The 25,890-nt window shown below is 45.3% G+C and overlaps 1 protein-coding gene across 2 annotated transcripts in view; it reads right to left on the minus strand.

Moving 5' to 3' along the window:
* The window catches only part of PSMD3 (proteasome 26S subunit, non-ATPase 3), a 153,319-nt gene extending 127,633 nt beyond the window's left edge, over nucleotides 1-25,686 (minus strand). Inside the window, exons 1-5 of one of the 2 annotated variants that reach the window (XR_014975684.1) lie at nucleotides 25,357-25,622; nucleotides 10,022-10,212; nucleotides 9,137-9,274; nucleotides 2,580-2,716; nucleotides 2,196-2,386 (exon numbers count right to left, since the gene is read on the minus strand). Coding sequence is in view for 1 of the 2 variants with exons in the window: in XM_085640448.1 (XP_085496574.1) it covers nucleotides 2,196-2,386; nucleotides 2,580-2,716; nucleotides 9,137-9,274; nucleotides 10,022-10,212; nucleotides 25,357-25,492 (793 nt within the window). In the remaining variant the exon portion in view is untranslated. Of the gene's footprint in view, nucleotides 1-2,195; nucleotides 2,387-2,579; nucleotides 2,717-9,136; nucleotides 9,275-10,021; nucleotides 10,213-25,356 lie in introns of both variants that reach the window. The other variant, XM_085640448.1, reaches the window with a different exon arrangement.
* Between the last annotated feature and the right edge of the window lie 204 nt (nucleotides 25,687-25,890).

Here is a 25,890-nt window from a genome sequence, read left to right on the forward strand (position 1 = left end):
TGCATTAACCTAGCAGGGTCCTTTGTTGAGGTTCTACCCCGTAACAAGAAGTAGTGCCCTCATATCTGCCATTGTGGAGGCACACATACTGCCTAAGCCTGCGAAGGGCAATCCGGTAAGGCTGGAACCACTCTGGTTTGCTTCCTGTCCCTAAGGCACGCAGAAGGGTGAGCCCAGGTGCGGGATGATGCTTGTGGTCACCGAACATGTTGTGTTTCTGGAAATTGTGTGCCCGAGCTAGCAGTGTGAGAGAGTGTACGATCCCCCAGAGCCAAGTGCCTGATCAACACAAGCAGCGATGTTGGGAGGTGATGGTGTGGGGGAGGGGGGTGGGGGGGTGGCATCGAGGAGATTAAGTGGTGATAATCAGCCCCCGAAGCAGAGGATGATGGAAGCTTCATGTGCCCCCCCCTACAGTGTAATTAAAGTGGCGCCGTGCTGCAACATGAAGCGCGGTGACATCTGTATAAACTGTATTCATTTTAAAAATTGCATTATGATAATTAGCTGTGTGCTGAACGGGGTTTGGGAAGCTGGAAGGGTCTATCCATACAGAGCTACTAATGGCTGTGTTGGTGGTTTGCGAGCAATCTTATATCCCAGAGGTTTCTTGCCAGTATAGCATACAGTCCTCAATTTTGTACAGAAGCGGCGGAAGAAAGGAAGCTGCGTGCCAGGGCTGACCAAGTCCGAGGGCTGACGAGCAGGAAACGGTGCTGGTTAAACAGAAACAAGCAGCAACGGTGGGATGTGGGCGATGGCACCAGGAGGATTAAGGGAACTGCAAGCTGAGACGGGCAAGTGACAAGTAGGAAACTGTGAGAGCTGCTGACTTTGAAGCTCTCGAAAACAGGGTACTCTGCAGCGTTTACCTGATGGGAGCGAGCAGCGGCGGACACGATAATTTCAAACAGATGGCGCCGCTGCTCGCTCCCGCAAGGTAAACACCACACATGCACGAGGACTCATTGGGAACAGTGCAGTACTTGCACGAGTTGCCTAAAAAGTCCTGAGCGATTCCAAGAGGTCATCTCCTAAGCAGCGCTTGCGCGCTGCGTAGGCAAGACCTAAAAACCATTCTGAAAAACAACACACATCTCACCAGAAGACTTCATTCAATTTGTGAGCATTTCTTGCACGAGATCCACTTTTTTACTGAATATATTCTTCAACACTGCTCTGAACTTCATGCCAATTATGGGCGGAGCAAAACAGGGTTTTGTTTTATTTGAAATTTTACAGACATTACATAACAAGTGAATTCACTATGCACGAGTCGACTTTCAACACAGGACAGAATGATTTCTAAACTCATTAAAATGAGCACGATTAACAGTAATAAGCAATAAACTTAGAAAGTCGTACACCTGCTTAAAATATAAATATGGCAGCATGGAACTGGAATACATTTGATGTTTTATGGATGTGCAAGATTAACTTATACGGGCAGGGAGATGGGAGTTTTCATTTTGGTCCATGGCACCTGTTCCTAATACACAATATCTAGACTTTATTAAATACTTATTTAGTAGCAATGGTGCTATTATATAGGATTCTGCACATGTTGCACCCAACACACTATTTTAATTTGGTGCTTTATCAACATTTGGATAACTTTATAAAAAGCTGTACACATTCACTATCCCAGAAGATTCGGCAAGCCGGAAGTAATAGGCAAGCTTTTTCTTAATCCCTCCAAACGGAGGAAGCGGTCTATAGTGCTGGTCGGGCAACAAGCAGGCTCCTACAGAGTTTTCCTGTGTTGGTTAAAGTTTTTGATATCAGGTGAATTTAATAAAATACCTGTTTAACTAGTCTTATGAACCAGCAACTGGTTGGTTTTCAAAATTTTACCACCTCTCTTTACTATTAGATGGGACACTAGACTCAGACCTATGCATGTCATCTAATCTGTGCAAATCTAAAGGAATGGACGTTTACATCTGTAAAGACCCCATACAAAAAACTGTTCCTGCTTGCAAGTTAATGAGCTCCTTTTACTCCAGTCTTTGGGTAGATAGCCAAGCAATCTGGTTAAATAAGTAGTAAATAGACATTCTACCAAAACTTTAAGGAATTATGATTTTGCATATAAAAGTAGAGATAACAGTCATTTCTCACATGTGAAATACACCTAATAAGTGCAGATGCCACTTTCCAGAGTAACAATCAATGTCCAGATTAAATCCACTAACCTGTATAATATAAGTAACGGGCCCATTCGTTGTTGTTGGCAAGTTCTGGAAATACAGACTTGGAGACTAGCTTTTCTGCCTGGTCGTACAGGTTGTAGTGAAGGTAGTTTCTGAGAAGCAGGTTAAGGAGTGTTGCCTGGCCATCTGCATCATGACGGAGGGTGGCTGTCCGCAAACGGGCATGCAGGAAGCTGCAAGCAGGTGGAGAATATGTGAGGAAAAGGTAATATGATGCAATAAAAAAAGAATGAAAAACAAATGGATCATTTTCCCAAGAGACAAAACAAAACAATGATTTAACAGCACAACAGATCAATATGCAGTCCATAACATTGTAAAACCCATAGCAATAAGCCTGACGTTATACACAAAGCATCCTCTTACCTTCGGACTACATCAAGCTTGTTCAGGAACTCATAAATCCGCGAGTGGTAATAGTAGCATTTGGCAACCACCAGATCTAATGCACGCCGGTTCTGGGGACTGATTTTCTGCATCAAGTCATCTGAAACTTTCTGTGCCTGAGGATGAGGAAAAGTAATGAATGAAATCCAAATGTGAACAATCATGATACCACAGCCCCACTCCCAAGCATGTTTCAGCAGCATAAAGCCTTTTAAAAAGTGCACCGCTTGCATCTTGCACACTGTGCAAATGTCATCTGTTCGAAATTATTATCTGTAGTTTTTACAGAGCGCAAACTTGAACCGTTAGGGTATCAGAGAGCTTTCCAGGAATCAGCAGTATTAGACAACAAACTTGGAGGGGAGGGCGGGATACATAGGGGATAAAAGGACAAGCAATTACATTTACATTTCACGAGAACCGATGGTCCCTGGGTCCATGAAGGGATGCCCGGAAGTTCCGGGTGGATAGTGTCAGGGTACTCCAGGGGAATGCATTAGACGGAAGTAGAGCAAGGTCTCTGGATGAATAGAAGGAAAAATTTAGGCAAGGAATTTGCCCACAAGGAAGGTTTTGGCATCCTTTTTGAAGCAAGCCAGAAAAGGGATTCTTCTAATGGCGGGCGGGAGTGAGTTCCATATTTTCAGTGCGGCCCCAGAGAAGGCCCGATTGTACGTTTTCTGTTTCCAAAAAAAAGTGCAGGTTGGAGCAACAGGTCTCTGGTGGATCGGGAGTTTCTGGTTCCTCCGGATATCACGAGTTTCTGGGTAAGATATGCAGGGGAGTTTGAGTATAATGCCTTGTGCATGATACATGCCAATTTGAGTTGGATTCAGGCCTGTAGAGGAAGTCAGTTCAGAGCTTTCAGATGTGGTGAAATAAGGTCGAATTTCCTTGAGTCTGTTAGTAGTCTGGCGGCCGCGTTGAGTCAGGCTTTTAAAGGTGCCAGGGAGATCTTGGGTAGACCCGAGAGGGTAGAGCAGCCATATTCGAGTCTAGAGATGACTAGTGACTGGACTGCCATTTTTATGACTGGACTGCCATTTTTAGGTCGGGAGTATCAAGGAAGGGTTTCAGTTTCCTTAGGTAGCTCAGGTGGAATCTGGCTGATTTGGCCATCGAATTGATGTGGTCCCGCATGCTCAAGTTACAGTCCAGGGTTATTCCAAGGTCCACGATGGTCGGAGGGCAGTTTAAGGCTGTGATGGCCTTAATCCATACCAGAGTCTTGGGGTTGGTTTTGGGTGGGGAAATTAGTAGAAATTCTGTCTTCTTTGCGTTGAGTTGGAGTTGACTGGAGGAGAGCCATTGGACAGTCAGTTTCAAGGCAAGAATTTCCTTGAGGGAGGAGATTTTGATGTGGATCTGGGTGTCGTCAGTGTACATATGGTAGGAGATATTTGCGGTGTGCAGTACTTCGGCAAGCGGTTCAAGGTAAAGGTTGAAGAGGGTGGGGGGGGGGGGGGGGGGGACAGGGTTGATCCTTGGGGGACTCCAACCGTGACCAGAGAGGGAGAAGACAGGATACTGTTAATTAGGAATCTCTGAGACCGGTTATGGAGGAAGGACCTAAACAAATCAAGAACAGAGCCATCCATTCCCATCCTGAGTTTGAGAGCTTAGAGGCCGAAGATAGATCTGGGAGTATTAGGAGACAGGTTTTGCCTTGGTCAAGGGCTTGGAGGGCATCATCCACGATGTGGAGAATGGTGGTTTCCGTGCTGTGCTCAGGCCTGAAGCCGGATTGGAAGTCATCTAGAAGGTGGAAGTTGGTGATGTGTTGGCTGTTAGAAATAGGTCTAAAATTGTCAGGGGAGGCATGGTCAAGCACCGTTTTTTTTTAAAGATGGGTAGGACTTGGCCGGCTTTTAGGAGAGTCGGGTATCGATCCCTGAAGCAGGGAGGCGTTCATTATTGCAGTCCAGCTAGGGATGATGGATTGGGTGGCGGCAGTTAGAGGGGAGTGGGTCATTAAAGTGGTTGTTCGGGTTTAAGGTGGATAGGATTTTCGAGACGGAGTGTTCGTCATAGATTTTGAAGTCGGTCCAGCATGCTTGGTTTTTGGGAGAAGCCTGTGGAGGCGGCTCTGAAGGAAGAGGCAGATCTGGAAGGGGTTGAGAGTAGATAGCGGATCTAAGCTCATTACCCATGGCTGTGATTTTGTCCGAGAAAAAAGAGAATTCCTCAGATGAGATTAGTGACTTGGGGTTTTCTTTCGATGTTTTGGCCAGTTAGTTGGATTGGCGTTTGACCAGTTCGAAGAGTTTGCGGGGTCTGTTCTTGGCGTTCCCCAGCTCAGACCTGAAGAATTGTTTTTTAGAGTTGAGAATGTTCCGGTTGTAGGCATTTCTGGCCTGGAGGAGAAGTTTTAAATGCCCGGCGGAGGGGCGCTGTCTCCAGATTCTTTCTGACTGCCGGAGGGATTTCCTCTCGCTGTTCAGGGACCCATTGAACCAGGGGTTTCTGTCTTTGATTTGGGTTTCTTTTTAGTTTTAGCGGGGCAAGGTCATCAAGAATGTTAGTTATAGTCGCAGAGTAATGATCATTGAGGTCACTGACCGTTGTGATATAGAGGTGGGGGGGGTGGTCAGACTTGCAAGGAGCTGCCAGTTCCCTGGGATCAAGGTTCTTGATGTCTCTAACCCAGCGTTTAGGGATCACCTGTTGTGGTGCGCTAGTCTTGTGGATGCCAGGTAATAAGAAAGTGATAGCGTGGTCGTCCGACCAGCCACAAGGGTCTATAGCGATAAGCTTGACTATTGATTCCTTAGCGATGATCCAGTCTAGAGTGGCGCCTTTCGAGTGTGTAGGGAGTGAGCAGGCTTAGGTTAGGGCTTGGTCGGCCAGGAAATCTTTGATGGCGTTGACGTGAGGATCCTTGGGGTCGTTCCAAAGCAGGTTGAAGTCACCAAGGAAAATGTCTTTAGAGTTGGAGGACACCTTGGCTGTGATGATTTCCATGAGGCGGTCAGTGAAGGCGTCATTTGTGCCTGGGGAGTGGTAAAAGATGTGCAGATTGCACAGTTGGGTGGTGTTGCTGCATATGGAAAGTGCGAGGTATTCACAGGAGTCTGTGGAAACTGCCAGGAGTTCCGTGACAAGGAGGTTTGAGCGGTAAATGCAGGAGATGCCTCCCCCTTTTTTGCTAAATTGCCTGTCCAGCCTTGCAATGTTGTAGTTGGGAGAGACTAGGAGGTCCAGGCATGGAGATGAGGAGTCGTTGAGCCACGATTCGGTCAGGATTGCTAAGTCAAAGTTTTGGCTCAGCATGAGGTCTGCGATATCAGCGGCATGCTTAACTGCTGAGCGGCAATTAATAAGGAGGCTAGACAGAGGGGGGTCAGAGAGGGTGTCGTGCGAAGGGGCGGACAGGGGTACTGGCACTAGGTTGCTGTCAACCACACTTCTGTTGCGGAAGGTAGCTGATCTGTTGAGGTTGATTGTGACCGTGCAGATGGCATGTTCCACATTCACGTCTACTGAACTGGGGGTTACTGGGTCAGAGTTGTAGGAAGGGAGGATGCCTAGAATTTCCTCTTGAGTAAGGCCTAGCGGACTAGGGATGATAAGGGTAGAGTTGTAGGAGAGGAGGAGAGTTAGAATCTCCTCCTCGGAGAGGTGGCATGGTTGCTTGCGTGGGCGAAGGTGTCTCAAGGATAGCAGGAGTGGGTGATTGGGGGGGCTCTGTGATGGAGAGGGGGGTGGTGTTCCACAGAGGCTTGAACTCAGAGAAGGAAAGTTCAGTGAGGTGAAGGAGGTTCTTTAGATCCAGAATGGAGTTATGGATGCTCTGCGTTAATTTGGCTGCTCTGTAGTGCAGAGATTCAATATCAATATAAGAGGGAGGCACTTGAGGGCAGGGAGACAGTGGTTTGGTAGCAATTCTATTGGCATGCGGTGGGTGTAGGGTAGAGGGGCTGGGGCGACTTGGGACATAGACCAATGGAAGAGTTTCAGTCTCCAGGTCAGAGGGAGGAGCTGGCGGGGAGGAGACCAAAGGTCTGGGAACGGTTCTGTTAGTATGCGTACGTGGCGTGATAGAGGGGTTAGGTTGATCGGAGTTGTGAGCCCTTAGGGGGGGTGGTTTGTGGGTGGCTGGGCACGCTAGTTGGGCGGGTGTTTGTTACACTGCAGGTGTCATGCCCATGGTTTTTGAGGCAGGTAAAGAGGTCTGCAAATTTATTTAGGTTTTTGGTTGTAGCTTGGATCAAGGCGATGCTGTTTTTGTAGAGGGTGATGGTGAGGTCAGCTCGCAAGATTGTGGAGGGCACTATCGTGAGCTTGGTCCCGTACAGTATGTTCCTGGTTCCGTGTACATTGAGGAGGTGTGCAACGGTTTTGCACCATGTGGATGTTCTTCTGGAGTAGAAAATAAGGTCATTTATGACTGTGCCCTTGTCAGCGCTGTGACGTAGATCAGAAATCAAGGTCTCAGGATGGGTTTTCAGGCTTGAGAGATTTTGCGGCGGTTTTGGAGAGGTTCGGAGGATACACAAGAGTATAATAGTTTTCCCCAGTAGCGGTCAGGCCAGGTCCTGCCATGCTGGCAAGGGTGAGGCAGTATAGGATCGAAAATCGGTCAGTAAATAGCCGGAAGGGTGACTCTCCCCCTCACAGAATGTTGGGGAGCTATGGTATCGGAGTTGGTCAATTAGAGCCAAAAGGGTGAGTCTCCACCACGCGGAACGATGTCGAATACAAGGACTGCAGCGGAGTCTGAGAGGCCGGGCCAGCCTCAGCCACAGGGCAACGCCAGGACAGGCCGGGACCCAGATAGGAGATGGAGCGCACCGCATCCAATGGGAGTGCCGAGGCCACTCTCAGGGCAGCGCCGCAAGGCACCAGGGGATCCCTCAGGAGTACATCTCCTCAATTGTCAGAGTGGAACAGCAGTGTCTTATTCGTTCGCTGGTAGGATTCATTCATTTCTGATAAGTATAGCATTGGCTTAGATGGTTTCTTTGATATACCCTCTTGTTTGGAGATACCTTTATGTTAGTTGAACAAGGAAATGAGGGGCTTTCAGAGTTCATGGGAGCCAATCCATTTAGAAAGCATCAGTTCAAGATGGCCGCTCTGTTTACTCCATAGACCTGCCCCTGTGATGAAGTCCTCTTTCACTTTCCGTTGAGTGGCCTTCAGGGGGTGTAGTCCTGCTTCTCTATTTAGTGCAACAATGTGAAAATGTCTCCGATGAGTACTTGAGTAGACTATTAGACTTGAAAGCCTCTCTTAGTAGTAAAAAGGAATCCTGTAGCACTGCAATAAAGGAACAATGGGCCACCCTTGGACTGGGCTACTGACTGAACAATATCAACTGCAAGGGTGTGAAAAAGTATAGTGCAAACCATGAAATAAAGCAACATTGATTATAAGCAACCTACCCTCCTTCTCTTCCCTGCAACCCAGTATGAGTGTATTATTACACAGTTATCCGTTCTCTGGGTATCAGCTTTAGAAGTATTATTCAGAGTTAAACTTAAAACTAAAAATAACGGTCTGCGTTTGCTCAATCAATCAAAATCACTTTATTTCGGTCACTGGGGCCATAAAAGTGTAATCCATTTACAATAAATTATAACGTGAAACATAATTAGAATCATTGAGCAAATAGATCATATAAAAAAATAAGCAAGATATTACAGATTTGTTTTTTTGTTTAAATAGGTTAATTAATAATATGTTCCTTAGTTATTTATAAAATAAAAGAAATATGTACACAGTTGGTTGTGTCTGCCCTTGCATGCCACCTTGAGTGACTCTCCGTCACATCATGGTTCCCTATATAAAGAGAAAGAAACTTAGGTTATGTATATCTCCAATGATGGAAAACAACTCAAGCTTAGCAAAGGCAGTGCTTTCCTGTTAATTGGTGTCAGGTCTGCATTTACTGATGCAATTTTCATAGTTCAACTCCACAAAATACTCCAAGTCATATTTTTGTATCAGTTTGTCCTTCTTTTGTCAACTATGTCTGCTTACCACATCCACTCATTCAAATAACACGGTGTGGAACAGGGGTCTTCAACCTTTTCTGTAATAAGAGCTACTTATAAATCTTCCAATATCAACTACATTAGACATGGTTACATTAGTGGCCACCATATGCAAGATTACCAGAGGTTCACCTCTGTGTATCAGGCACAGTTGCCGACAGAAATGTAACACAAATGGAATAATAGTAATAAGTCTTGACACCACATGATTTATTACTCCAATACCAGCTGAAAATATATTTCGAAAAATCAGCTACTTTTTCCTTAAACATCAGCTAATGATTTCTGAAAATACATACATTTTAATCTTGAATATACCTTTTTTAATTTTGGTATACATATATTAATTCAACCAATCAAAAGCTTCTAATTTAGTAGGCTGGACTGCACACAGTTGAGATATTTACAATTAGCTGGAGAGCTACCAGGAGCTCACGAGCTACTTGTTGGAGATGCTTGGTGTGGATGGTATTGAAAGGTACCGTAAGTGGTGGAGATAAGAGGAGAATATAATCACGAGTTAGTGATGGCCTTATTTACCTCAGAGTAGCGTTTGGCATTCATTAAGTACACGACCAATAGGAGCTGGAGATAGGTTTCTACTTCAGGCAGAAGAGGGGATGCAGCAGCCTTCCCAGTGCGGGGACGGAATGGCAACTCTCCTTCAGTATCCATGGGCTAGGAAAGAAAGAGGAAATGATGGATCAGATAAGCACAGGGTGTGCTACTTACTCAACAGCAATCCTCTGTTTAGGGACCATTAAAATGAGCTCTATAAGACAGAACATCCAACAGAGAAAACAAAACACAAACTATTGCTTCAAGTGGGTTGAGCTGCTTCAGTAATTGAAAGCATCTGAATAAAATTACACTACAAATGATTAGCATTTACAGGTGCCCTGCTCTACACCCATTTAATTAACGTCAACCTCCTTCAAAAAGCACAGTGAGAAGACATTCAGAGTGATGTGCTCCTCAAGTTGTGTCTACCCTACTCCTAAACTTTCTAGTAATCACTGCCTCTAATAAATACTTCAGGATGGTCTGGCAAATTCACTTCAGACCGAACATTCATACTCACCTCTTTCAGAAAGCCCAGCTGAAAGTCTTGCTCCATGCTTTCCTTCAGATATGTGACCCGCTGCCCCAAAGTCTTCGAAAACTCCTCACCTTCAAAAATCTCAAAAGGAGGTCATGCAAGTGTGCTGTTCACCTAACATAGGACCTGCTTGACCACACCATGGCACTCTGATGATCACTTCCTCCAGAAACCCCAGTAGGTAGTTTAACACAGTGGCTTAAATTCACGTATAACTTGTTCACCAGTGTTTCCAGACGCTGACCATCAGAAACCTCAACAGGGTGTCCTACACCGTCTACCTAACTTATGAATTTCACCTATTGAGCTGGTTTTCTCTTACTCACCTCCTCCAGAAAGCTCAGCAAGAAATCACGCACTGTATTATTGGACGTGAAAAAGCCCTGGATGGCCTTGTGAAGGACATTGAGGTTGAGTCTGCGAGATGTGGAAGGCAGTGCACGGAGAGCCCTGAGGACGAAGCGTCGCTCTTTCCCAGACACTGCTTTCTCGATCTGCCTCACATGCTCCTTAATATCTGTCAAAGAAGATGAGGAAGACGTTATACACAGTAGCATCTTTTTGGTACATTTATCTTTTGAAACCTCATAGCACCCAATTATGACAGAATGCATCTGTCTTTGTACTCGGTGTCATAATTGGGTATTTCCTCTATGTTAACTAGATGGAGCAAAAGTCTATTATGTGAGAATTTCCACACTGCACCCTTCTAATTAGTCAGGTTTTGACTTTTGCCTTAAAACCAGCTGTAAACTGAGACAAGTACCACTCCTCCCCCTCAAAACAAGATTATCCAAATACAAAGATTTATAGTGATTTTCTGATTCTTGTACAGTTATCTGAGGTTCTCTTTTAATGTCCATTATGAACACTGCTTTAGTTATTCATTTTTACACCAAAATATGACAAAATTATTCCTATGTATCATTGTATTTCCGAGGCTCAAAATGAGGGAGCCTTCACACCATATTTATCTTTAAATAAGTAATTATTTCTTCCAATAATCCCTTCTTAGTATTTTTCCCTTTCTTTACCCTTCTGTGACATCAGATCGCATTCATGTTGATGAGTTTGCTTTATAGCACTGTGTAGACTTATAAGGAAACCTCCAAACGTAATCAACTGCAGTTAGTGTAAGTTCTGACTGGTGTTGTTGGATCACTCTTTCTGCTAAAGATTTTTTGCATCATACTGATGGGCTTTCCTGGTCATGTTTTCTTCGGGAACATCACTTTGGGCCAAAGATCTATTCTTCCTTAATGCTCGTTTTATGGTTTTGAAACATGATGCTGCATATATCCTGCACATGTATCAGTATAACTAAATCTTGCTACAAAAATTGAATAAATTGAGATTCTTACAGTAATATTTTATTCCTGTTTGTATGTGTTGCGCAACTCATGGTGTAATTTTATACTTTTCATGTGAAACACATACAACTACGGACTATAAGCCAATTGCCCCATCCGTTAATTGACAGCACATCTTGCATGTCTTTACATATTAAGAAATACATTCTACAACTGACTACCAAAATGTCATGGTAGAACATTAATCTAATGCAAACATCCCAGATGATTACCTGTCATTCCACTTAAAAAACTGCCACACCTCAAGAGCACAAGCTATCCAAGAGCATAAAAAGCTAACAGTGGAGACCGCAGTGTCACAGAGAACAAGTCTTGTAGAAATAGTGAGTTAGACAGCAAAAGAAGCGATCCTGGCAACCCAGCAAAACAGATGAAAGATACTTTGAGAGCTTGAAACAACACACCACCACAGCCAGACGGGAACTCCACTATATCCTCAACACCGGTCATGAAAAAATGTGGTTCTCTAATTGGGCTGGTACTGAGAGGGTGGTGGATCATTATGTCAGATACACTGATGTATAGCACAAAAAACCTTGACTTGTATTGTGCATACAGCTTCTATGAACACCAAAGAGCACTAACAAGTACATGCGTGGATGATGATGCAACAGAAGTGAGAGTCCAACTCATGCTCTTCTACAAGGTGTAAGGCGATGGAGCATAGGAAAACCCAGAATAAGTCTAAACAAAATCTTTAATCAACGGAAGGTCAAATGAATTTGCTAAAAAACGGTATGAAATCTTGGGGTCAATGGACAAACTATTAAACAAAGTATGCAGGTACTATTCAAATTGTAACAACCTTACAGATATAAACCAATGACTACACCTCACAGCATAAAACTGTGGGCATATCCCTTTAGAGGACGAATTCCCTCACTCACCATAGGTGACATGCTTCATCATTTGGGAATCTCCTCCCAGAGAAAAAACTTAGTTCCTCCGGGGGCTACAACCTCCTCTCTAAGAGGAAGGAGCTCAGGGATGTTTTCTGGATGATAAGACTTTTCTTAAAGACTGGTCTTTGATAGCCTGGAGATGTACTCGCGATTGGCTAATTTTTATTATTAGCACAGCTAAGCGAATCGCTGATACTATTCTCATTGAAATACAGGCTCTAGAGTCACAGATTAAGGTCACATTATCAGCTGCTGCTTTTAAGAAACAAAATGAGGAAAACAACAAGAACAATAAAGAGTTTAAGGAATCAGTGTTAACCACTAAGATCAATACATTTTAAAAAGACCTGGCTCGCTTCTCCATGGAGAAGATCTATCCTTATACAAGCGCACAATATGTGCCTCCTCAATATAATCGGCAAGGCCGGAGATATGGGTCTAACTATTCATCATCGGGGAGCGATGAATGGTCTAGTGACTCTGACACTCCAAATCAAGGAGATCAAACTTTTAAAGGACATGGCCGTAAAAGTAGAGGCAATTGGGCTGGGTACCGAGGGGGATTTCCTCCTCAATCGCATCCCCAATGGTGGCCCCCAGGACCTTTTGGCTATCCACCATTACAACCACCGGGACATATTTTTCCCTATCAGCCACAGCCCCCGATGTACACTAACCAGCCTTTTTTAGGGTTTGGTCGGGGCAGAGGCAGACGCAGGAACCAGCAGGCACAGGTACATTGGGCAGACAATCCACCCGCACGTTCGACTCGGAGCACAACAGACCCCCAAGCAGGTCCAAGCAACCTGACGACTTAGTAATTAACCTGAGCGGAAGAACATTGAGTGTAGACGAACTATCTTTACTCAATAAAGGATTTGGCTTTGTACCCTCTTATCGAGGTGACACTTTTGAGATCAAGCAGGAACTTGCTCAATTCTTCCGGAAAATCCGTCTCAATTTTTTCTTCAGGGACAATAGTCCGGATGTGATTGAATTACCTGATAAGAACACAGGCCTTAGGAAAAAATCCACTTTTTGTCCTCTTTCAAATCAAGTTCCTCCACAAGTACTTACTTTTGAAAAGGCAGTCAATGCACAAGTCAACAAGATCTGTGCCAACGAGAGCAGACAATTTCAGAATCTCAATAAAAACGAAAGGCTAGCGATGCAAAACCTAGCTTCTGATGATACCGTCACAATCAAACCCGCTGACAAAGGGGGAGCGATTGTGATCATGGACACCACAGCTTATCGCACAGAATGTCTCAGGCAACTAGGAGACACTCGCTGTTATAAACTATTGAATGAGGATCCAACAAAGAGGCTAGAGTTAGAGATCAAAATTGCGGTAAAAGAAGCGTTTACCAATGGGTGGATAACGTCACATGAATCCACTTTTTTGATTAAGTCTTACCCAGTTGTACCTTACTTCTATATGCTCCCTAAGGTGCACAAAAACCAGAGGCCTCCCCCTGGACGTTCCATCATCTCGGGACTGGGTTCTCTGTTGGAACCACTTTCCACCTTTGTTGACTATTTTTTAAGACCTTTGGTAGTGGAGATGCCCACCTACTTGAAGGACACGAAGGATGTTCTTCTTTTACTGGACAATATTGAGTTTGACACTGAAAGGGATTTCTTCGTCTCTTTTGACGTAGAATCTCTTTATACGTGTATTCCTCAGGATGAGACTTTGACAACCGTTGAAAATTTACTACGAGAGAGGACTCCAGATTCCATTACTCCTGTTTCATTCATTATCAACTGTGCTAGATTAGCTATGAAAGAAAACTTTAAGTTCGAAGATCAATTTTATCTGCAGGTGTCTGGAACTTCAATGGGGAGCGTTTTCGCTCCCAGTCTAGCTAATTTGTATGTGCACATTTTTAAGCAGGAACACATCTTCAACACCAACAATCCACACAGAGATCATATTCGTCTATGGAGACGATATATTGACGACGTGTTGGTGATTTGGAGAGGAAATCTTCTTTCCATCATGAGGTTCAAAGAATGGCTGAATGGAAGGAATGCTTACCTGAAGTTTACTTGCGAATACAGCAAGACCAATTTACCATTCTTGGATATCATGATCTCTCCTTTAGCAGGAGGCTTGAGCACTGAGCTCTTTAAGAAACCCATGGCTAGGAACTCCCTTTTGGCCTACGATAGTTTCCATCCACAAGCCCTGAAAGCAAATTTACCTTTCGGACAATTTTTGCGAGTCAAAAAGAACTGTTCCACTATGGCTAAATATAAAGAGCATGCCGCAAACCTGTCGGTCCAACTTGAAACCAGGCGGTATCCGAAAAGACTTATTAAGCACTCCATGAAATGTGCAGCTAACAATAGGGCTGCACTATTAGAGCCTATCGTCTCCAGAGAATCTTCTGAGAGGATTACTTGTGTCAACACGTTTTGTAGCTTTTCACATAAGATTAAGAAAAGCATCTTGTCAAATTGGAAGATCCTTAATATCGATACGAGATCACTACCCCATCCACTTTTTGCTTTCAAGCGAAGTTCAAACATAAAGGATCGGATAGTACACACCCGTCCACGAGACAAAAGGGAAGACACACAGGGTACCCTATGGGATTTACCCCCGGTGCAAGGTCATTTTCCTTGTGGGTCCTGTTCAGTCTGCTCTCAGACGTTGCACACCTCTGAAGTTGAAATTGGTTCCTCCAGGCCCTGGGTACTTATGACTCACACTAATTGCAACAGTGAGAATTTGATTTACTTGATCACATGCCCTTGTTCCCTCCGTTATGTAGGGATGACCACACGTAATGTCAAGACCCGCATTTTGGAGCACAAGAGCATGATTAGATGTAAAAAAAAGCGCAACAAGGTTGACCAATCATTTCCTGACGGTCCAACATGGCCCACAAGATCTCCGTTGGTTGGTTCTAGAGAACCCCTTCATCCCCAGACATATTGTCGATGTATCCTCCTTTCTATTCAGGCGTGAACAATGGTGGGTACATGAACTTAAGACAGACCGGCTGGGTCTTAATGATGATATTCCATGGGTTTCTTTATGATCCACGTTTTGGGATATGAGCATATTGTTCGAGTAGGCGATAACCTACCTTTGAGGGTTATGAGTGTTTGAGGAACTCAGAGATTGTTTTAACCACAAGCCAGTGTCACGCTGTTTGTGAGGTCCTTGATCTTGATGTTTCGGATTGTTTCTGGATTTGGGACAATAGCCTATTGCTTGATCAGGCGACAACCTACCTATAGAGGGTATGTTTGTTTGTAGGACTCTAAGATCGTCTTAATCATTTGACAGTACCACGTTGATTGTGAGCCCTGTGGTTCTGATGAAGTTCCTAGTTAGTTCCATCAGCTCCAATAGACATTTGGTGCTTTATCCATTTTTAGCGTAACATTTGTCTTTTACAGCTCTTACGCTGTTTTTTGCCGTTTCGTGACATCTGAGCGCGTTTCCAATCTGCGCATGCGCTGTGCTAGAACCTGTTGTTTGTGCACAGCGCATGTGCGACGAGGAAGTGTCACCATCGCGCCACTTGCGCGCTGATACTGCGATTTGAAATTCAGCACACCGGTTCCTGATGAATGAGATCTCTTCCGGTATATATGCACTACGGGGCACTCACCTCCGGTTACAGGCTCATGTAAAGCCCGGAGTACCGACGGAGAGGTGAGTGGCCCCGCAGTAAGGTTTTGGTTGTCCATCTGCTGAGAAGCTATCTAATACGTACGTTATGTAGCGAACAACGGGGCCTTTGGCTCCTTTTTTGGGGGTGATAGTATGTGAAAAGTCTACCGGGCATAACGTTTGAATAATCCTTGTTATTTGCATGTTTTCCAGACACATGCGCTGTGGTTGTTGGCTTGTTTAAAGCGATTGGTGAAACAGCCTTAATCTTTCTTGCATGTGGCCACTATATATAATCACTTTCGAGTGGTTCCTTCACATTGTTAAGAAAAGAATATTCTACTGAGATGAACATTAATCTCTAGCGATTTTTTATGTACATTAATTGTTGTTTTCTGCCTACTTATAGACACACAATGCCACTAGTTGGATGGAGTGTGTTTTTACTTTTTAATGTGGCATTTGCGTGTTTCTCTCCCTTGCTCTCACACTACCCACCACATGAGGTTTAAAATAGGAAGAATGTTTTTCCAAGACCTGCATGTAGGTTGTTTCAATAATGTTTTTCACATTGTTTCTTTTTAGAGCGGTGCCCCATCCTGAGCTGTTGCCAGGTTGAGGTGAAATGGTTACCCAGCGGAATGCGGGTAAGCCTTGTTTTCAATTTGAAGTAGCACTTTCAGTGTTTAGACCTTTGGCATTTGATAATAGAACTAGAGATGATTTGTATATGATGCTGTGCATTATTTATTGTCTCCTATGTAGGTATTGGTTTTTAGAAGAACAGATAGACTGCTTCAAGTTCCTGTTCGTATATCCTTTTCAGTTGATATCACTTACACACTCACGCAGCAGCACCATTAATAGGTCTTGATGAAAGCTTTGCCCACCATAGGGCGTTAGGCTGAAACATGTCGACCATTATTTTCCATTCCGCCAAAGCAGTTTAAAATTACACTGCTGGTGCACTGTTTTTCTTAATCCTAGTAGGGATGTATTAGAATAAAGTTTCCGTTTTACATTCTCTAACTAGTTTTAATTGCACTTCCCGCACATTTTGTCATTTTTTGCGCTGCGTCCATCCTCACATGCACTTGGCTCATCATTTGTGGATTTCGTTTATTCCACCTATACGTAAAGAAGAAAACATCCCTGAGCTCCTTTCTCTTAGAGAGGAGGTTGTAGCCCCCGGAGAAACTAGGTTTTTCCTCTGGGAGGAGATTCCCAAATGATGAAGCATGTCACCTATGGTGAGTGAGGGAATTCGTCCTCTAAAGGGATATGCCCACAGTTTTATGCTGTGAGGTGTAGTCATTGGTTTATATCTGTAAGGTTGTTACAATTTGAATAGTACCTCCATACTTTGTTTAATAGTTTGTCCATTGACCCCAAGATTTCATACCGTTTTTTGACATATATTATGGGGAATAAATCTTGTGGTGGTCATTAAACTTTCCCTCAGACCCCCCTTTTTGAACTGTATTGTTTGTCAAATGAACTTGCTGACATTTGTTCCACAACCATAGAAGGGGCCCTGGCGAAACTCGAAAGATCATGATGAACCGGCAAAACAAATCAAGACAGAAGCTGTGAATGATATCTGCACCAAAGCGAAGCCTCAAGAAAATCAAACCACAAACAGGAATGAGAAGAGCTATCCGCAAACATGTGATACTGTGGAGGAGAACAACATGCAATAAGTGAATTTTCAGCTCAAGGCAGAATATGCTCAACATGAGGTTGCCAGAATCACCTGCATTGTATTTTGCATGCAGCACATGGTAAAAGTGAGCACGCAAAGTGATGATCAAGCGTAAGGTCACTGACACAATAGCAATGTACAGCACTCTGCTGCCTTATGGCTAGGTTCACACTATATAAATACGATAAACATATATACAATAATGGGGAGCTGACGGGTGTCACTCCCAAGTGAGAGTAGCTATGTGTCCTGTCGTCATTCTGTGCAGGGTCTCGACAATGGCAACGAAGATGGTTGGTGAACTCCAAGCAAGAAGAGATGAGGAACAAGCATAACTCAAGTCACTATCGCCCTAACTTACCTGCATACAGGTGAACTGCATCTGCGAGAGCGCCATAACCAGCATCATCGGAAGCACAAGGCCCCTGGTGCAACGCATCGGGACTCAGAATATACACGGAAAACACTTTGAATGCTGTAGATTCCACACAACACCTTGTGGCCAATGCTGAAAACTGAAACCAATAGCGGCCAAAACAGATTACGGTGCGCAGATTACGAGGAAAACAAGGCTGCGCGCTTCCCACCTTCTAACTCACCCTAGACAGTTTGGCGTCTATGTCAGCGCCAGCAGCATTGCTCTCACAAATAAAGCACTCAATTAGATGATATTTAAAGCCCAACGAGAATATGTGGTGTTGCGTGCAGTTGGAATACTTAGCCTTACCTTAAAGGATTCCAAATGCAAGTGGTAAGAGTTGGAAGGAAGAGGCAGGATACTGGCATATACCTGCATCCTTATCCTGTGAAGGGTTTATTCTAAACAATAAACTTAAGGTTACAACAGACACTTGTCGTGTCTTCATTACAAGTTGGCCCCAGTCTACACCACGCGTGCTTTCAGTAGCACTGCAAGTTCGCGGAGTTCTGCTCTGCAAGACTCTGCGAAGTGACGCAAAAGTCCACCGCGCTCCGCGGAGGTCCGCGAGTGGTGAGTTTGGCAAGTAGCACTGCTCGCACAGATTTTTGGTGCCGGGACTTTGTCCGCACTGTAAAATCAGCACAAACAGCTCTACACGCAGCGCAAGAGGGCGCAGCTTCGTTCTGCCGAACATCTACTAGCGCGACAGCATCCTCAGCACGAGAGGCAGATTTCTCAAAGCGAGCGGTCGCGACCTGCCGCAAGGAGCCGTTACCTGCTGCAAGGGGCCGTTACCTGCTGCAAGGGGCCGTTACCTGCCGCAACCGCCCGCATTGAGAAATCTCACGGGAAGGAGGTCTAGTGCTTAATAATTTTCTCTCGCCAACTTAACATTGTGAGCCGCTCGAGAGACAAAACGCTGCTCCACATCCCTTCGCGTAGTTTTGGGGAACTTCACGCTCCGTGCGGTATGCGTAAAACTCCACTAACTCCGCCGACAGAGCGGAATTCTTCACCCACCCCTATGCAACAGTTGACTACGACCATCAACTACCACAAGCAACACTGGCCTCAGGCAAGTCTTGCAGCGCTTTATACACGCACCACAAAATAATTGGACCCGCTGTGCATTACCTACCATGCCACTGCAGAGTGTCACGGGGAGGACCTCCAAGCCGTCGGATTGACCAAGCGGGAGATCGAAAGGTGTATTGTGGCGAGACCGGTCATCCATTTCCAACAAAAATATTTAAAAGGTAGTCCCAAAACCAAGCATGATAATGGCAGCTGCGTATGTTTAGCAGTAGCTGGCAGAGGCTCTCGGAAAGTGCTAAACAACGGAAGAGGCATGACATATGCATGCCCTTGACAAATAGGGAGCACGCAAAATGTAGCGATGATGGACCCAGCAAATGGCAAGCCTGGGCACATGCTCACAATGTAGATACAGCATGTCTCTCTTCGAGACATTGCATGCTCGCCATCTTTACAGAGACCTAAAAACAGAATGAGGCTGATCAAAAATTGCAAAACAGTGAATGATGCAATGGTATAGGACGGTATGTACACAGTGAAGCCCTACCCTTCAAAAAAGAAAAAAGTATTTCCAACAAGTGGCATAAAATTTTAGCTCTTTGAACTCAAAGACACCATGAATGAAAACCAGCCAGATGCTGTCCAACAAATGTTCTGCCCCCCCCACAACGTAGGTTTTACCACCCAGCCAGCCATCTAAGTGATGACATCCTCATCTACGCCTAAATTACTCATCCATGCCAAGGTACTCATCCACGACCAGCAATTCATCTACAGCCAGTAAGATATTATCATTCAGCAAACTGACAGCCCCAGCTACAGCCATACCTCGCTGGGCAATATGGATGAGCAGAGAAATAGCTATCCGCATCAAAAGGTCATCCTACCGCATGAAGCAGGGGAAGAGATACACAAACTTGTTTAGGAACCTGTCAAATACTAGTAACTGCGACAACTACAACATGGCTGTAGCCACACTAACATTTCAAACCACAACTCAATCCAGTTTACAAGTGTTTAATCTTCAGACAAGCCAAAAAAAATGAAGGCAAAACCATTGACAACTTCTATGAACGCCAGAGAGTACTAACAAGTACATGCGTGGAAGATGATGCAAACATAGAAGTGAGAGACCAACTCATGCTCTTCTACAAGGTGTAAGGCGATGGAGCATAGGAAAACCCAGAATAAGTCTAAACAAAATCTTTAATCAACGGAAGGTCAAATTAACTTGCTGACATTCGTTCCACAACCATAGAAGGCGCCCTGGCGAAACTCGAAAGATCATGATGAACCGGCAAAACAATCAAGACAGAAGCTGCGAATGATATCTGCACCAGAGCGAAGCCTCAAGAAAATCAAACCACAAACAGGAATGCGAAGAGCTATCCGCAAACATGTGATACTGTGGAGGAGAACAACATGCAATAAGTGAATGTTCAGCTCAAGGCAGAATATGCTCAACATGAGGTTGCCAGAATCACTTTGTAAAGGTATGACAGAGGGCAGAAAAGTGCCTTTAGAAAAAGGGGTGCTGCCCTCGCAAGGGCAATACACTTGAGCCTCGACTCCACACTCGGAGCACAACAACCCTCTGAAGACAATGTGGCCTCTCATGGACTGATATATGGTGAATAAGACGAAGAAGACATGTTTTCTCCTATCAACTCTGAAACACCGCGTCAAGGGAAAAGGACTCTTGCCCCAATGTGACTTCACCATCCTTGGGTCTGGCATAGTGGCACTCGTCGACACTGGGGTTACAACAAACAAATGATGGACGGAATGCTGACAATGCATACATTCTCCCCCAGTCAAGAGATCTGGGTTAAATCCATCGTTCTTTTGCCCACTACACCACCCCAGTTTAGACATGGCCATATGCAAATCAGTCTTGACCCTGTGCCTCATGGGAACAGTCCAGCCCGAACTGCCAAGCCATGTCTTCCCTGGACCGGAATCAAGCATCCTAGGACCGGTTTCTGGCTATCAGCCGTCATCAGCCAGGATAGCTTGACTCCAGTGGCGTAGTGAGCACGGGTCCCACGTCTGGGAATACCCATCCCACTTAGGGCGAAAAGCATTACAACAAACAAATGATGGACGGAATGCTGACAATGCATACATTCTCCCCCAGTCAAGAGATCTGGGTTAAATCCATCGTTCTTTTGTCCACTACACTACCCCAGTTTAGACATGACCATATGCAAATCAGTCTTGACCCTGTGCCTCATGGGAACAGTCCAGCCCGAACTGCCAAGCCATGTTTTCCCTGGACCGGAATCAAGCATCCTAGGACCGGTTTCTAACTATCAGCCGTCATCAGCCAGGATAGCTTGACTCCAGTGGCGTAGTGAGCACAGGTCCCACGTCTGGGAATACCCATCCCACTTAGGGCAAAAAGCGTTACAACAAACAAATGATGGACGGAATGCTGACAATGCATACATTCTCCCCCAGTCAAGAGATCTGGGTTAAATCCATCGTTCTTTTGCCCACTACACCACCCCAGTTTAGACATGGCCATATGCAAATCAGTCTTGACCCTGTGCCTCATGGGAACAGTCCAGCCCGAACTGCCAAGCCAGGTCTTCCCTGGACCGGAATCAAGCATCCTAGGACCGGTTTCTGGCTATCAGCCAGGATAGCTTGACTCCAGTGGCGTAGTGAGCACGGGTCCCACGTCTGGGAATACCCATCCCACTTAGGGCGAAAAGCGTTACAACAAACAAATGATGGACGGAATGCTGACAATGCATACATTCTCCCCCAGTCAAGAGATCTGGGTTAAATCCATTGTTCTTTTGCCCACTACACCACCCCAGTTTAGACATGGCCATATGCAAATCAGTCTTGACCCTGTGCCTCATGGGAACAGTCCAGCCCGAACTGCCAAGCCATGTCTTCCCTGGACCGGAATCAAGCATCCTAGGACCGGTTTCTGGCTATCAGCCGTCATCAGCCAGGATAGCTTGACTCCAGTGGCGTAGTGAGCACGGGTCCCACGTCTGGGAATACCCATCCCACTTAGGGCGAAAAGCGTTACAACAAACAAATGATGGACGGAGTGCTGACAATGCATACATTCTCCCCCAGTCAAGAGATCTGGGTTAAATCCATCGTTCTTTTGCCCACTACACCACCCCAGTTTAGACATGGCCATATGCAAATCAGTCTTGACCCTGTGCCTCATGGGAACTCGTCGACACTGGAGCATCTGAGAACATCACAGAGAGAGAGAGACCAATGCAATAAGCTCAAACCAAGACCAGCTCTCCCACCGACGAGCACCTGCCTTTTGCATATAGTAGGTGAGAATCACTTCCGGTTGCTGGTGTTTTCACAACAATACAAGACTAAAACAATATCTTGAAAACAAAAACCTTTGATGTCATCAACGAAGGAACAGACGCCCATATCAGCTGCTCCACGGCCAAAACTCAGCTTCATCTCATTTTTGCACTGCTTCAACGCCAAAGATATCGACAATATTGCCTGAGAATTGTGTGGCCTATTAAAAGGATTGGGATATCCAAGAGTGAAACCCATCTACCTCCACATAGACACAACAATTAAGCCCATCAATCTCTGACACAAGAGAGTCCTGTTCCATCTTCAAAGCAAAGTAGAAGCAGACCTCAAATGGCTGGGAGATCTAGGAGTGGTCGAAAATGTGTCAGCCCACTGCATGGGTCTCACCAATGGTGGTGACACCTAAACAAGGACAAGTAGATGTAATCCGGATAGGCACAGACATGAGGCTACTATATGTTGCAATAAAACAAGGAAAACATATGACCCCAACTCTGGATGACATATTAGCAGACCTGAATTGTGCAAGGCGGTTCTCAAAAAAGAGACTATATTTGAACGCAGGTTAACACCATCTCAGGATTGATAAGAATAGTCACTACATCATCACTTTCTCAACCCACTTTGGAATCTGCCGTTACAAAACCTAAAGCTTCGGAGCATCATCAGCAGCTGAATTAATCCAAAATGCTGCGAGACTCTAAATGTACTAAACGGTGTCATCAATCTAACTGAGGACATCCTCTTCTACGGCCAGTTACTCGCCGAATACAACACCAGACTCAGCAGCCTGCTCCAATGACTAACCTTAAAAGATACAACCCGACAGAAATGTTAGTTTCTGAAACACAGAGTTTTTCAGATATTCTTAAACAAGGGGCTACGCATAGATCCACAGAAAGTCAAAAATATCAAGAAAGCATCCATACCAAAGAACCCCAATCTTAGGAATCATCAACTACTGAATATGGCAACCTTATTTCAGCCACTAGGAAGCCTCGCGAAATCGACAACAGTGTAGAACTAGCAGCAGGAACATGAAGACGGTTATGGTAACATTAAATCCCCTATCCTTAAAGATGTTGTATTGTACAAAGTTGACATCCAAGCAAAAACAGAGCTGAATGTAGATGCTAGCCTCGGCAGATTGGGGACAGTATTTTTCCCAAGCACACTAGAAGGACACATGGAATTAAACAGCTTTTACAAGTAGACCGATGACGGACATAAGAAAGAGGTATTCCCAACTGGAAGCACTTGCTCACACCCCTCAAACTACGCTACTTCTCACTACCCTCTGCTATTCTTACTCCAAGCCTCCTTCAACCCTTTACACCTGCCGTCCCCTACCTCGAGGCTCTGCCTAAGTTGTCCACTCCACCATTCCCTGGACTGAAAATCTCTCGCTCCAGGACCTCTGCACCACTCTTCATCAGCAGTTACACCCCAAAAGAATCCAGTTCTATACTCCAACCTATACCCCGACTCAACACTTGCAAGACTGCGTCCATGGACGGACAGGTCTTTTATTCCACTGTGCATTTCAAAGTTGGGCTGCTGCAGCTCTTGAAGGCTGGTTTTGAAAGGCCAGTCCGCTCTTGGTGTCTGTAACTTTTCCCGGCTCCTTGGGTTACTTGCGTCAAGCATTGGAAGGCTTTGAAAAGGGTGGGGAAAAGTAGTGAGAAAGCAACCAGAACGGGGAGAAAGAATGCATAAATACAGAGAGATTCAGCGAGTAGACGAAAGAAGCAGGACTGGTTTGAGCATTTTCTGCCATGGCTGTTTTTGAATCCCGATCGTGCCTTCATTGTGTACTCCTCACTACACTCTGGCTGTCACCCTACATGACCCATGCATCACTTTACACCTGCGATCGCTCTCACGGATGGAATACAGACTCTCCCCACCGCAGACTTCGGTTTCCCCGCTGTCCTTTACTCCTAGAGTGACCAGATTTTGATTATAGAAAACCGGGCCAGGCATAAATGTAGGACTACAGCCTTTACCTTACTTTTATATCTGGCCTGTCCCGATTTTGCGTAGCCTTGTAAATGTGGGCACACACGCAAGCACACTCTTTAAACCGATGCAGCGGATGCGCCTGAATGCTACCAAGTTGACCTGTACTGCATTTTCACACGCTATTCGTGAAGCGCATGGTAATGGGCTATTTTATCATTTCACTGTTTTATTGTTTGTTTTGCAGAGTTTTATATAGCGCGAACTTGACCCTTGTTTGCTATCCGTCTAGTGGAATAGTCATTTTTAATCTTGACTAGTGTAGGTACGAAAAGTATTAATCCCGTTTGTTAGATTTAGGGCAAACCCGGCAGGGGTTCCAGCTCCTGACGACATCCAGGCGCGGACAGGCATGTGCCCGCTGCGAGTAGGTCCAGGCATCGGTTTAATTAGAGAGGAATGCAGCTAGACTGCTAACCCCACGTCTGGTATCTGGCGGAAGTGCTCGTACCCCACTTCCGGTAGGTGGCACCTCCCTCCAAACAAACGGAACAATCCGTATTGGACCGGGAAGGGACATAGTTTTACTGTGCAACAGGTGAGCTAAACTAAAGTTAGGCAATACTAATATTTAAAATGAGAATGCAATTTCTGCAACTTATAACACGCGAGCAAAGAACTTTTAACTCAAGAACCCTTTCCCAGGGGCTCTACAACTGCCGTAATTAAGCGTGCTGAGCTTACTGAATTAAAACAGTGAAGTGATAAAAGGAGCCCTTTACCAAGCGCTCCACGAATTGCGTGTGAAAATGCGGTACAAGTCACCTTGGTGGCCTTTAGGCTGAAATAAACTATTCGCTTCAGGAGAGCATACCTTCTAATTCTCCTTTTAGGATAACTTGACCTTTGTCCCAAAAACCGGAACATAAGTTTAAAATTAAGGAAATCATCGAGTCACTGGGAGAGTCCTGTGCAAACCGGGACTGTCCAGGAAATCATGTACGTCTGGTCACCCTATTTACTCCTCATCCTCCAAGGCCTTGCACCACTCTACACCTACACTCTCCCAATGATGAAAGATCTGCCCTCCATACTACTCCCCGGCTCACACTGCTAAGATTGTGTCCATCTCCTCACTACCACTGCCGTCCAAGACCCCACCACTACTCTATAGGTGCAGTCAAGCTCATCAAGGACTGGGGGCCACGCTACCATGGAAGTACCACCATTTTGCCATCACTCCCCACTTTCACCCTTCAGGACCTCTGCCTACGTTCTGACGGGTAAGCGTGGCTCTCTTAGGCACCCCGCACTTGTCCTGGATCTCACCATCGAGAGTCACAGCGTCCCTTTCCTTCTGTGGCTTCTCTCCGCCCTCAACCGGCGCTCCCTCCGGGTCCTTCATCTCAACATCCTGGGGCTCAGTGCGACGCGGGGGGACCTCCGCTGCCGCCGTTTGCTTCATGGCGGGGTCCTGGCTGTGCCTGACTGGGTCGTGTAACAAGCCGAGTGCGAGATCCGGCACCGGGCGTCTCTGAGCAGGTGTCTCACAGGCAATGACTGGCAACAATCCGCACAGCAGCCAGCGCCGGCTCCGAGAGAGGGATCCTGGGACAAGCAGCCCTGAGCAGCCGAGCGTCGAGAACTCAAGTGCCTGGCTAATCGAACATTGAGATAATCCACCGAGCGTCAACCCGCAGTCATACAAAATTTACCGTCAAAGAAGATGATGTTTGATGTCCAAGCGAATGTATTTATTCTATTCCAAAAAAAGTCGAAATCATTGCTTGGAGCATTTTGCTGTAGACCAGGGTGAACATGATTGAAAATATTGTTGGAACTTTCTAAATGAGAATTAATGCA

Source organism: Triturus cristatus, unplaced genomic scaffold (genome assembly GCF_964204655.1).
Source record: "Triturus cristatus unplaced genomic scaffold, aTriCri1.1 SCAFFOLD_200, whole genome shotgun sequence".
NCBI lineage: Eukaryota > Metazoa > Chordata > Amphibia > Caudata > Salamandridae > Triturus > Triturus cristatus.